Raw genomic sequence first — 12,632 nt, 5'->3', positions numbered from 1 at the left:
TAAAAAGCGCTTTGCTATGTCCAACTGCACATACACACTTCACCCATTATGTGTTCTGGAAACAGACGCTGAATCCCCTTCGGGAGAGTGACTGTGTCGCCATAAGTGGCCTTTAACTACCTTGTTTATCGGCATAGCACAATGCGGCGGTGCACCCTCCCGTTCTCTGCACTGACAGCAAGCATAATTATGGGAACAGCTGCTGAAAAGTGCTAAACGAAAACAGGTGGCGCCGACGAGACACGCTCGGAAATCGTTAACCAGGCTGGCATTGTCTTCAACCACGCTTGGCAGCATTAACTTTAATTACGACAGAGCATGTTTCTGAACTCTGCACTTTGATCAGAGACCCTTTCCTATAGGAGCCAAATTAATAATGTAGGACAGACTCATCGGCATTCTTGAAATAGAAAGTGTCAGTGATAAACAAAAGAAAAGCAAGGAGAGAGCGGAGAGGAGAGAAGTGCACAGTGTCTCCGCTAAACGTCAGGGAGTGAGAGCAAAGTGTGAATTTTATGAAGCTTTTAGTGAACAATTTGGATAAAGTATCCCCATAAGAAGAAGCTTTTTGGAGATGGGAAAGAGATTTTTGGTGCCATGGTAACACATTGGAGCCCTTACCTACCAGATCACCGTGCCCTGTCATTTCAGAGACATTTTAAGTCATAGAGTGGAAGAGTAAGTGACCTCTAAGATGCATCCGCTGCTGCCAAACTGTTCTGAAGAGCTCTGTAAATTCATAGATGCTGTCACTGATTGCAGGTTGCAAAACCACCGCTCTATACTACTCTTTCCACAGGCCTTTTAGAGCAGTTCCTGTAATTTGACTTTACCTGAGTTCCAACTGTATTTTTAGAACAGATTTACAGGGGACGGGTCAGCCATCTCTGCACATTTGTTATGGGTGAGCAATTTGCTGATTACACTCGATTATATCGGTCTGTTTTTAAAGTTATATCACAGAGTACGACATTCCAACATTCATTATCGAAGAAGCATGAATATCTAAAAAAAAGGTTACAGCACCTTAAATTATCAGCTCTACCAATAAGGCATGACTCATCTCCTCGAGCTGTTTGCCAAGTTTCACTGAGGTAAAATATCTGGCTCAGTAACCTGCTGTTATTTATATAAACTCCTTCAAAGCCATACAAGAAAGATTCTGTCTTTGGCGCTTTATTAGCAAAGGTTGCAAGATATTACATCATCCCTACAGTGAGAAAGCATTACTCTAACAGACATCTAATTATATTAACACCAAAGATTTCAATTTTTGGCATGGCTGTAGACGCGGCACAGCTTAAGGTTTCACTGCTCATCACCACTTCAATGGAATAACCCAAAAGGTCTGATGTCATTTGAATGCTGTGCTCTTAAAGCATTCAAAGGTTAGTGATTCTGCTTTGTGTTTGTGAGTGGAAAGAGTGCAGAGGTGTTAGCTAACTGACCCTTGATCAACCCTACTTTGTATTTTGTACAGCTTTACAGTATAAAGACAACAGCTTGTGTATCCTCAAAGTCCCCCTCCACTCAAAAATCTGTTTTTCTTCTGCTTATGTCCCGTAAAATGTCTGACCTTGACTATACTGACTTGTATCTGTGCAACTTTTGTCAGTAGAGAGGTGTTTTCTCATTCCTTTACTGAAGGGGGAGACATCTGTGCATCCCCTAAAATGTGAAATTCAAACACCAAGGAAGCTAGATTAGGTACATCACTGATATGAAAGCCAATAGCTGTCTAATATGGAAAACACATATTAACAGTGGAAACAGGTTTTGACACAACACCAACTAGGAAACCTGAAAACTCCAGTGAAGAGCAGACTTGTCAGTACAGAGAGCTAATAGAGTGAGAGTTTACATTAGCATATGGAAAGTTTTAGCAGCAAACATGGCAAATGGACCTGCACTTGTATAGCGCCTTTCTTTATACACCATGAGTCACATTCACCCATTCACACACACATTCACACACTGGTGACCAAGGCTACCGTACAAGGTGCCACCTGCTACTTCAGTATCTTGCTCAAGGATACTTTGACATGCAGACTGGAGGAGCCAGGGATCAAACTGCCAATCCTCTGTTTGAAGGACAAACCACTCTGAGCCACAGAGCGTGCAATTTTTGGACGTAAACTGGATCGTGGAGCTTCCTTCCTAACTACCAAAGACCTCATCATAGCAGATATTACTGTATGTTTCACAAACATTAACGCTGTGTCAGCCACTGCCAGTTAGCTTAAAAGCTAACAAGCTAACAAACAACATAAATAAAAGATGCTAACTACACTTAGCATTCTGATATGTCTGCTAGTCACCGATTAGACTCCTTATCTGAGTCTGGGTCTGACTGAGGCTCAAACATGTATGGCTGTATATCTCTGTAGTAGCTCTAACACATACACTAGCCACACTGAAGTCTTTCACTGGCCAACCTTGCACGAGCAGGGCTAAAGAACGCAGAGAGCAAAAGCCAAAATCTTCAATGAGGGAAAAGAGTTTCCCTGCTTCCAGACCCTTTTTCAAAGTTTTTTAACCACAATGTGGGAAAACCATGTTACACAAATTAGCAGTAGAAGTGATTTTACATACTTTAAAATGTGTCTAAGAGAGACTTTAAAGATGCATCCATTGTCAGATATTCTTGATGACATCACATATTGGAACTACCACCAGGGACGGCAGTAGCTAAGTCCACAGGGACCTGGCTTGGGAAGCAGAGGGTCTCCAGCTAAAGTGCCCGCACAGACCAAGCATGGAGCGTGGCAAGGTACTGAACCCCCAACTGCTAAGATGCTGTCCATGGGCAGCCCCCCTGCTCTGACGTCTTCTTCTTTGTTCTTAGCTTAGATGCTGTTTTTCTGTGTTCTACCTAACCTGTCCTACACTGGAGGAATGACAAAGTTAAATTCTATGCTTAGGAGTAAATGAAAGAGTGAGGAGGGGCAAACTTGGCTCCAGCTCAACAGATCTGTGTATCATTTAGTTGCCTCTGAAGACAGGGGATCGCGTTTTGTTTGCCTTGTATCAATTCATTTCCCCCTCTACCGACTCGGTAAATGGATCTCGGCAGTGAGCAAATCAATACGGCTTCATAAGTCTGTTCTTGTCTTCCAACTTTAATACAAGGGAGTCATGAGTGGAAACCTCACTGTACTGCGGGCACCACAACAAAAGCCAGCTGTGTAACACTGTTAGACGAATGATTAAGAGAAAGGAACAAAGATATCATCTGCTGTGAATAATTGTGCAAAGCAATGCAACACTGACGATGATTGCCTTGACTTGAAAGAGAAAAACAATGGTGAGCTTGTTCCATGTCAGGGAACCAGTGCTTTTATTTCAACTGTACATAATGACCTCAGAGACTTTTATAAATAGGATTATTTCAGCTGAAAAAATAGTTCGACAAATGGAGTACTCCTGAATACCTCAATCACAGTCCAGTGGTAAAAACATGGCAGGAAGGACTTTAAACCAGGCCACTATGTGTTGGCACTTATGAAACAGGCCATTAGTCTGCTATAATTGTCAGCAATACTGTCACGCATTTGTCTACTGCAGTACCCTAGCATTCGCACGAACCATAAATTTGGCGGTCACATCAATCAGAGGCCGGAATTAATTGTGCAATTAAGATTCTCATTGCTTGGCAGATATAGCTACTAATGGATCAGTGACAAGTGTGATATGATCGTAAAGAGGGGATTTTAATGTACTGTTTAATTGCTCTTATGTGGTCCACAGTGTTAGAACAGCAGCTTCACAAGCCCATTTGTTCTCCACGGTCCATAGTCCTATTGGAAGTAAAAAATACGGCTCATCCAGGGTCATGGAATGATGTAAGGGCAGGGATGGACAACGTTATTATGGCTCTCAAGCGTATGTGACTAATCAAACCCATATTGTGTGTAAGGCTTTACATAGAGTGCTTTAGCATTTGTGGTGTTGTTATAAAAATGTTTAGGGGATGAATAAGTGTATGTATGTGTGTGCTTGTGTGTAAGACAAGGAGTTGAGAACACAGCAGTGGTGCTGACACAGCAGCTACACCAACAGGCTAATTCACTTCCACTGTAGCGAGGGGTTAGGAATGAATTAAAATGATTTGTCACTGGCAGGCCTGTACCATTTGCAACAACTCACTGTTTATGTAATAAACTGGTCATCACAGATTAGGCTCCTCTGCCTTTGTTTCTGCTGTGTCTGCTCTAAACACCACCACAACAGGTGAATTAATGTGGAGCTCTGTCACTGGCAGTGGGGTGTGGATGGACATCTTTAAGAGGAGGCAGGAATGATTCCTCATACTTTTGACTGTTACCGTTTCTTGTTGCACAGCGAAGCATGACATTTGACTTGGTTATTACAGGAGGGAAAAAAAAACGGGGGCTGGAAAACAATCTCCACAAAGCTGGGCAATGTGGACTGAAGGCTCGGTGTCGCTTGCAGCTGTAAACGCAAACAGTGCTGCACGCTGGGAGATAAATGCCAACAATAAATAACATCCACTGGCTATGCGTGGGAAGTGTGCAGTGTATATGTGTGTATAAATGTGCTTAAATGTGCCTTTCTTGCCTCCATGTGGGACTGCCAGTGGTGAGTGTGTTTGTTGGTGTGTCTAGGGTTGTTTCATAATACAACTTTACTGCTGAGCCTTGCTGTGGTCACTGTTACCAGGCAGGTGATTGCACCTGAGATCATGGATAATGTGGAGGGAGACAGAGGAGCATGGTGGCTGGTGTCAGACTCATAGACTGTATAAAAGAAGTGGATGTAGCTACCAGGCTGTCCCCCTTTGGTTTGTAGACTCCTGTTTTGAAGCCTCAAGTTTATCGTCTTAGATTTTTGGAGCCAGACGCGACCATATTTGGACAAGAAGGTGGTGCTAACTCTGACGCTCACTGCTAGCTTAGTTAGTATGGCGCATTTACAGCTATGGTTAAATGTAAAACTGATCATTTTTCACAATCGAAAGACATTAAAACTAAATGTACTTAACAGGTAACACTGAACATCCGACTCCTTAGAGGGTCTTTTGGCGCAACCAAACGCTGAACAAGACTTTTTTAGGCAACCAAAATGTTACAATTAACTTTCATTAACTGAACAATACAGTGCGATAGCAACAGCTACGGCTACACCTATACTCTGTGAATCTGGGATTAAGCCATGGCTACATTACCTAATCAATATTGCTGCCATGGTAGCTGCTTGTCAATCAACGGCATCCACCTGTCACTCAAAGCGGCCACCTGCTTAATTATAATTAACTTTAAGTCATATAACAATTCATCCCACATACAGTTGTTGTGAATGTTGAAATTAACTATAAAGACCAAAACTGTTTTTTGTACCAGGCTGTAAACATGTTCGTATCTGCTGTAAAGTTGAGCATTCTAACATGGGGGTCTGTGAGGATTGACTTCCTCTTGAAGTCAGCCTCAAGTGGCCATTAGAGGAGCTGCAGGTTTGGCACTTCCACATTTTCAGTCCTGGGGTTGCTGCTTGGTCAAGCCAGTTTTCACTCCGAAGTCGTTGAAATCCAGTGCTTGGGCAGTGACTTGCAGTGTCAGAAACCAATGAAAAAAGGCGTCCTTTATCGTCAACATGATAATGCTGCCGGTTGCCGTTATAGTTTCATGGTGCCCAGCTGCGTCAGGGAGAAACACAGTGGGACAAGGACGAATGGTAAGGCAGTGAAAGTCGGATTGGGGCGGACAGGAAGGGTGGTGGATGGGTCCAACACCAACTTTCACCTGAGAGAGCAATGTTCGCGTCTTGTAAGGTTCTGAAGCCAAACCCTGTTCTTTTTTTCCTAGACCTAATCATGTGCTATTGTTGCCTAATCCCAACCATGTATGTTTGTTGTTTAAGGAAAAAATACGTCAAATTGTGGTGTTGTATCGATGTAGTGCGTTTATTTTGAAAGAGACTGTATTTCCAGTGAAAACAGAATATAAGTAAGTATCTTGAAAGAAAAGAACTTGACACAGTGTCCCAGAACGTCATCAACCGATTCACCCAGGGTACCTTGCACATCGTATGTGGACGTGGAAAGTCCATGACCAAAATGTCGACATGTGACGAGGTCGGAGTGAGAATGTGTTGCTTGGTCAGACTAAGTGACAGAAGGGAGAACTGTGACAGGATCAAACTACATTCACTTTGAACCTAACTCCAATCCATCTACGATTCAATGATTACTTTTCGATCATTATCATTTAAATTTCCTGTTTCTTTCCACCAGTGTCACCCAATGCCTTCGTCTCTTTACGTCAGATAAACTCTTTCTCCAATGACAATCAGTCATGACAAGGGTGTGCGGACAGGAAAAAGTTATCTAAAGATCACAAATCACTGAGTCACTACTAATACACATGCATATTCAGGGTTGTCACTGAGATATGTCTCACACAAGTCTTTCCTCCTACTCATAACAGCCCCCTCCAATGACACAAGTGATGAATTAACCTCCAAACCCGTAGGGGGCGGCAATCCTTCTGACTTTCTCCCCTCAGCTCCCTGAAAACCACTCATTCTAACTCCCAGAGCTGTCAAGCGAACGAATAACACAGCATAAAGTGACTTTGTTCACACAGCCATTGATCAGCGTCTCCTGCTGTGTCTTCAGGGTTCAGGCTGAGCTTTTAGAGAGAACTCTGTCTGACTGTCTCTGCTCGTCTTCCCCTCCTCTTTCAATGAATGCCTTCTAACCTGAAAGTCACAGGCTTTGTCCTATAGAGCAAAACTTGTAAAACACAACTTTATAAATGACTGTGTTATCATGGATGGTAAAGGTTTAAGAGTGAAAAAGAAGGTATAAAAGGGCAAGCTTATTAGTGATGAGTCCAGTGTTTGGTAAAGGTTAAAGCTGCTCTGCTTCGCTGATACAACATACTGTATCTGTCTGAAAATGTCTATTGATATCCTCGGAGTATAAGGGGAGAGACAGACAAAGATGGGGAAATCACAGAGACGACACCCCGCTCTGCTCTATAGCTATTTAACCTTTTCTCTCCGCAGCAAGTACATATTTATTGAAAGCTATTGAGAGCCACTGCTATTGCTACTGATAGCATGTCAAAATACACCCAACCGTGGTAATTAAAGACGCAATGCAAACATGCTGGGAGGGTAAATTAATTCCACTGGGGGCGCGTGCAGAACACCCGCCTGGCATACAATAAAACATCTAAACAAAAGGAGATGTGGAGGGATTTTTGGCGCTGGCATTAAACATCAGCAGGCAAATGTCAAGTAGACAAAAAACTGGCTCCTCTCTATTTTCATCTATACAGCTGTATGTGTGTGTGTGTGGGGGGGTGTGGAGGACTATATGTCTTTGACAGACGCCTGCGGTTCTCTGGCATGTCACTCACGCTACAGTTTAAAACATCATCACATTGTCATTGAGGGAATTACATGAATGACAGCACATAAGTGATCGACTATACATGTGTGTTTATGTGCGTCCTGGCACTAGAGTGTGTAGTATATATATGCATGCCCGCACACATACACACTCGCGGTCCAATCCAGAGTGTGTGACAGGGGAGGCAATTACCAACCATGCTTTTTCTCCATGCTTTATTTGCAATAACTGTCACCGGCAGAGCCTTGGCCTCCTTATCTGATTTTTATGAACATACTTGTAGGGATTATTGAGATTTGTGAAAGCACTGCTGGGAAATGTGTGAGAGGACGAGAAAAAAGGAACAGTATGGGAGAGAGTAGCAAAAATGCTAATCTGCCGTGGAAAGTGATGAAATATTAAGTAGCAGCCTCTCACAGCGTGTAGAAGTTGGTCAAAGGAGGGAAACAAGACAAAAACAGAGGGAGATTATTAGACAGTGTTTCCACTGATGGGCTTTTTTCTAATCGCGTCATGCCTGAGGAGCTGAGAGAGCGTAGCCATCAAACTCTCACTCCATGCCTCTCGTGAGTCGACAGCCCAGGGCAGCCGTGAATTTTTTAACACTCCTCGCAGCATCGTTCAACTGCTGTCAAGGCTGCTGACAGGCAGTATGAATCAGTTTGGTGCATCCTTCCAGTTGGAGTTAAGTGTGCCTGTTGAGTAACCTGAAGGTCAGAGGTTTGATCTCAGCAGCAGCCAATACGATGTTGCCTTTAAACTTTTAACATCAGTGACACATTTTACAATTGCGCACGCTTCCTAAATTTAAGTCTTACGGCTCCTTTAATATAAGCAGGAATGAAATATGAGCCCATTTGCCATTTTATGAATGTTAAAATTAAAGTAAAGCTGTAGACCGATTAGAGTGGAGCTGGGAGTGCTGCATTTCTGGAGAAACAGCACATTAGCAGAATAAAATGTGTCTCAGAGGGCCATTACTCTACAGGTTGAACAGCTCCTATGGCGGGGTTAACAGCCCGGGTGCCAGGCTGAGTATTACGGGTAGGAGCGAGGTTGGCATCGGGGGCCCCTGGACTGCCAAGGTGCTGTGACGCCCGAGCCTGCTGTCAGAGCGACTGAGCGCAGGCTGGACGAGGGCAGTAGCCCCGCCATCTGTTGCACGACAGCCAAAGTCACCCTGTATGTAGGCTGTGTGTCTGAGTGCCAGAGTGTGTTTGTGCGTATGAACAATGTGTGCATGTCAGTGTCCCTGTTTGTGTGCGAATGTGTGTGTGTGTGTGTGCATATACTAAAAACGGTGATTGTGCCTGCTCGTGCACCATAAGTCTGTGTGTGTTTCTATGTCAATGCACATCCGCACAAAAAGTGTGTGTGTGCTCTCATTCTATTGGGGTAAAAGAGGGTGGCTGTGTAAATACTGAGGCACATATAGACTTCGAAGCCACCGTTGCAGCTTTAAAATAGCGTCTTATAGGTATAAATCCTTCAGAGGGAAGCAGCTACTAACCTCTTTTAAGGAATACAACACTGACAGAATTATGCAACAGACACAATAATGTAAAAACTGCAGTGCAGAGAGCCTCTGGAAAGATAGACAATCAGAGAGGCTGATGGATTTGAGGAGCAGTTAAAGGCACATCAGTGCAGCCACCATGATAAATCCATTTCCCAGCTGCACTGAATGTAACACATTTAGTGCTCTTTACCATATTCCTAGAGTGAGCTCATCGAGTCAGCTGGGATGCGCTGAACCAAATTGACTGTGGGAGTTTGGTTGATTCCCTGTAAACAATAATAATTGTAATATACACCAAAACAATCACCAGCAAAGTAAGTCTCCCATTCTTCTACTGCAGGTCTGAGAAATTCCTAATTTTCCTTATTTCCATTATTTGTTTTTAAGGGTTTAAAAGTGAGAATAACAAGGTGCCATCACTTGTTAAAAATGTAGGATTTCCTGCAGTGATGTTCTTATTTCTCAGTAGGGTATGAAGTGAGGTGTCGGCTGGATACTGACCACTTCTCGGGGCAGCAGGGAGTCCTCTTGGCGAATCACCAACAAGTTCACAGTTCCTCCCATGGGCGTGGCTCGGAGCAGGGCCACCACCTCCTCCTGGCTCTTACCACTCAGGTCTACTCCACTAACCTGCACACACACACACAGTGTGATAAATACTCAGATAAGCACATACATAAGAGGAAAGTACACACACGCTCAGCAGAAAAACAAAAATCAAAGAGCTCTCTGACTTTAACGAGGAGGAATCTATGGCCTCCACATAACCTTTATGCAGATTACCCACTGAGTCAGTCGGAGCTGGAATTAAACATGGGTTATTTCCCCCTAAAGTGAGCACTGGCTGATTTTCATGTCAGTCTGATTGAAGTATAATCAAAATATTGTTCCATCTAACCACTTTTCCTCAGCAATTTAAAGCTGGAGCTGAACTGTTATAGCCATAGGGAACGCAGCTTGTTTGACTCATTTTGACAAGGTTCTGTAAGATTGAAATTTGGAACAAAACCATATCAGAGAAAGACTAATTAGTCTCTAACATAACATACAATCTCTGTGTGTGAACACTGTATAATGGTTGGAGGTTGCCCCACCTCCAGCAGCCGGTCTCCAGCTTTCAATCGGCCATCTTGGATGGCGGCTCCTCGAGGAAGGATGTTTTTGACATAAATGGGAGCGCTGCCACCGATGGGGACGTCCCTGGACGTGATGCTGAACCCAAGACCCTCTGGACCTACAATTAATGGAAAACAAATGTAAAGTGATCATTTGCTGATTAGTTTTCCTGCTGCCCAATAAAGAGATTTATGAAGCTTCCTACACAACATAAGTCCTTGAGATTTCAGCATCTTGCTCAAGGACACTAGATTAGGCACATTTTGCCAGCGGAGGTGCACGAACCTGGGAAATAAAATTGAAAGATTGCCAGCCTGCATGCTCTCGTGCTGCGCTACAACAGAAATATAACAGCGATATTACTGATTTACAGCCTTGTGGAAGCTGAAGAGGAAGAAGTAAATAATGTGCATGTGTTTATGTTTGGTAAAGTGTTCTAGCACCTCAATATGGGTTCATAAATGTCAACAACAAGAGATTTGTTTCTCCAGGTACACATTCATTTTCGTGCTTTCATTCCAAAAAGTCACTGACGGACAACAAACATGCACTATACAACACTGTAGCTACAAAAACAATGAAATATGATTTGATTTTTCTGTTACTATATGTGCATTTTACTGGAAATATTGTGAATATCATTATAGTTATTTCTAATAAAAGTCAGAAAGGCACGTTTAAATGTCTTGCCAAACCATCACACTGCTTTTTACTGTGTCTCTCAGAAATGGGCCAGACTCTTGAAACCATTTCTGAAAGATCCTTTTCATTACACGCCGCTGTAACATGAGAAACCACTACGCAGGGATCAAATTATGGTTTTCCAACATGTTCTGAGCCTCCTATAGTTAATACAAACAGACTTACTTCCAACCTGACGTTTTTTATTGGTTTGCCATCAGGGTGTGTCGCATTCACATGTTGTAGGAAGTCAAAATGAAAACACGTCCCAAACTCTAAATATAGTGTCAATGCTATGAACCAAAATTGAGTGTTTATGTTAAGTGCATGTGGACTTTAAAGCCACGCTCGGGAGTTCTGACCGGATTAAAGACCGGTTAGGGACCAGAATAAGCAGAGAAAAGTGAATGATTATGGATTGCAAAATGCATCAAAATGCCGTTCAATAACATCTTAAACGTACTGTACTACACCTAAATAGCAAAAATGCTGTTCTGTAAATCATCCATGTTCCATGTGCCAGATGTTTTAACCAAAAAAAAAACCCTTCAGGCTTATTGGTACAACGGCAGGTCAGGAGGCTGCGTTTAGGCCTGTCATGATGACTAATTTTGTTATTGTCCCAGAGATAATTACAATAACTGATATTATTGTCATTTTGAGACCACTGATGCCACTGATATCATGTTAATATAATAACATAATAATGAAAGTACTTTTTCAAAGAGTGATGAACTTTAATTTTTTAAGAATATTCAGGCATTCGTATTGCAATATGAAAAAAATATTCTACGATTTAGAAAGGTAATAATAACCGGTTTCATAAAAGAAAGTGCATGATGCAGTACTTTAATAGGAGTAGCCCAAAATTACTTTTGAGACTTAATACAAAATTTGGCCAATAAAAGCCCCCAACAAAATAAAGTGCTGTCTCCTGCGACTAAAAGATTATCTTAGCGAAGCCCCTGGAACACAATAATAATGTGGGGCAGCTGTGGCTCGGAGGAAGAACAGATCGAACACTAAATTGGAGACCGGTTCAATCCCGGACTCCTCCAGTCTGCATGTCGAGGTATCCTTGGTGAAGATACTAAACCTCAACCTGCTCCTGATGGCTGTTACATTGGTGTGTGAGAGTGTGTAAATGGTTATTGAGTAGCAGGTGGCACCATATACGGCAGCCTCTGAATGGGTGAATGTGACATGTAGTGTAAAAGCTGTGGTCTCGCTACACAAACGCAGTCCATTTAACACCACAGTTACTTCCAAATTATTGTCGGTGTGCTGCAGTTGGGTCCCGAGGATGGGCGGCCTGGGAGCTTGGCGGTTTGCTGGTGGGTTAACAGAATGAAGGATGAAGTTGTTGGAGGGTAAACTACAAAGGACATTTGTCAGCCATTTTGGTTCGTTGCCAGGGGTTGAAGAGACTCTTCCATGCCAAAAGTGGAGATGAAGGCGACCGGTATGCTACGCTGTGTCGTCTTAGAAGTGTTGTTTAAGTAAGTAAATCGCCTTTTTGGGGATATTAACCTACTTGGAAATGCGCCCATTTTTGCATGAACTGTAAATTTGTATGTACATTTACGTGTAATATGGCTGTCATTGGTGGGTAGGGCAAATGGCTAGGTCACACCCCTTAAAGTGCAGCCCCTGCGGCATGTTTCACCGACATGCATGAAAGACGTTGAATACCTGTATCAAGACCCATTGCCTAAACCCAACAGGAAGTCATCCATTTTGAATTTCATCGTCATTTTTGGCGTTTCCCACGTGTTGTGTTTTGACAAACGTGTCCTACAGATTTAATCAGATTGGCTTCAGACTTAGTTTATGTGAGCCTGACTACGTTGTGATCTTAAGTTATAACAACATCCGCCCAGTGTTGAATGGCACAACCGCTACGGAGTGTTAAATTTTAAGGAGACACGTAATTGGTAGAAC

At 42.8% G+C, this 12,632-nt stretch overlaps 1 protein-coding gene across 6 annotated transcripts in view; it reads right to left on the bottom strand.

Moving 5' to 3' along the window:
* The window catches only part of LOC117264743 (partitioning defective 3 homolog), a 424,452-nt gene that overhangs the window by 197,389 nt on the left and 214,431 nt on the right, over positions 1 to 12,632 (bottom strand). For all 6 annotated transcript variants that reach the window (XM_033638949.2, XM_078162514.1, XM_033638950.2 and 3 more), the window contains 2 exons: positions 9,989 to 10,128; positions 9,396 to 9,524 (listed from right to left, as the gene is read on the bottom strand). In XM_033638949.2, coding sequence (XP_033494840.2) covers positions 9,396 to 9,524; positions 9,989 to 10,128 — 269 coding nt within the window. The remainder of the gene's footprint in view (positions 1 to 9,395; positions 9,525 to 9,988; positions 10,129 to 12,632) is intronic.

The sequence above is a fragment of the Epinephelus lanceolatus genome, chromosome 20 (assembly GCF_041903045.1).
Source record: "Epinephelus lanceolatus isolate andai-2023 chromosome 20, ASM4190304v1, whole genome shotgun sequence".
Lineage (NCBI taxonomy): Eukaryota > Metazoa > Chordata > Actinopteri > Perciformes > Serranidae > Epinephelus > Epinephelus lanceolatus.
This window is presented reverse-complemented; position numbering and strand designations above follow the sequence as displayed.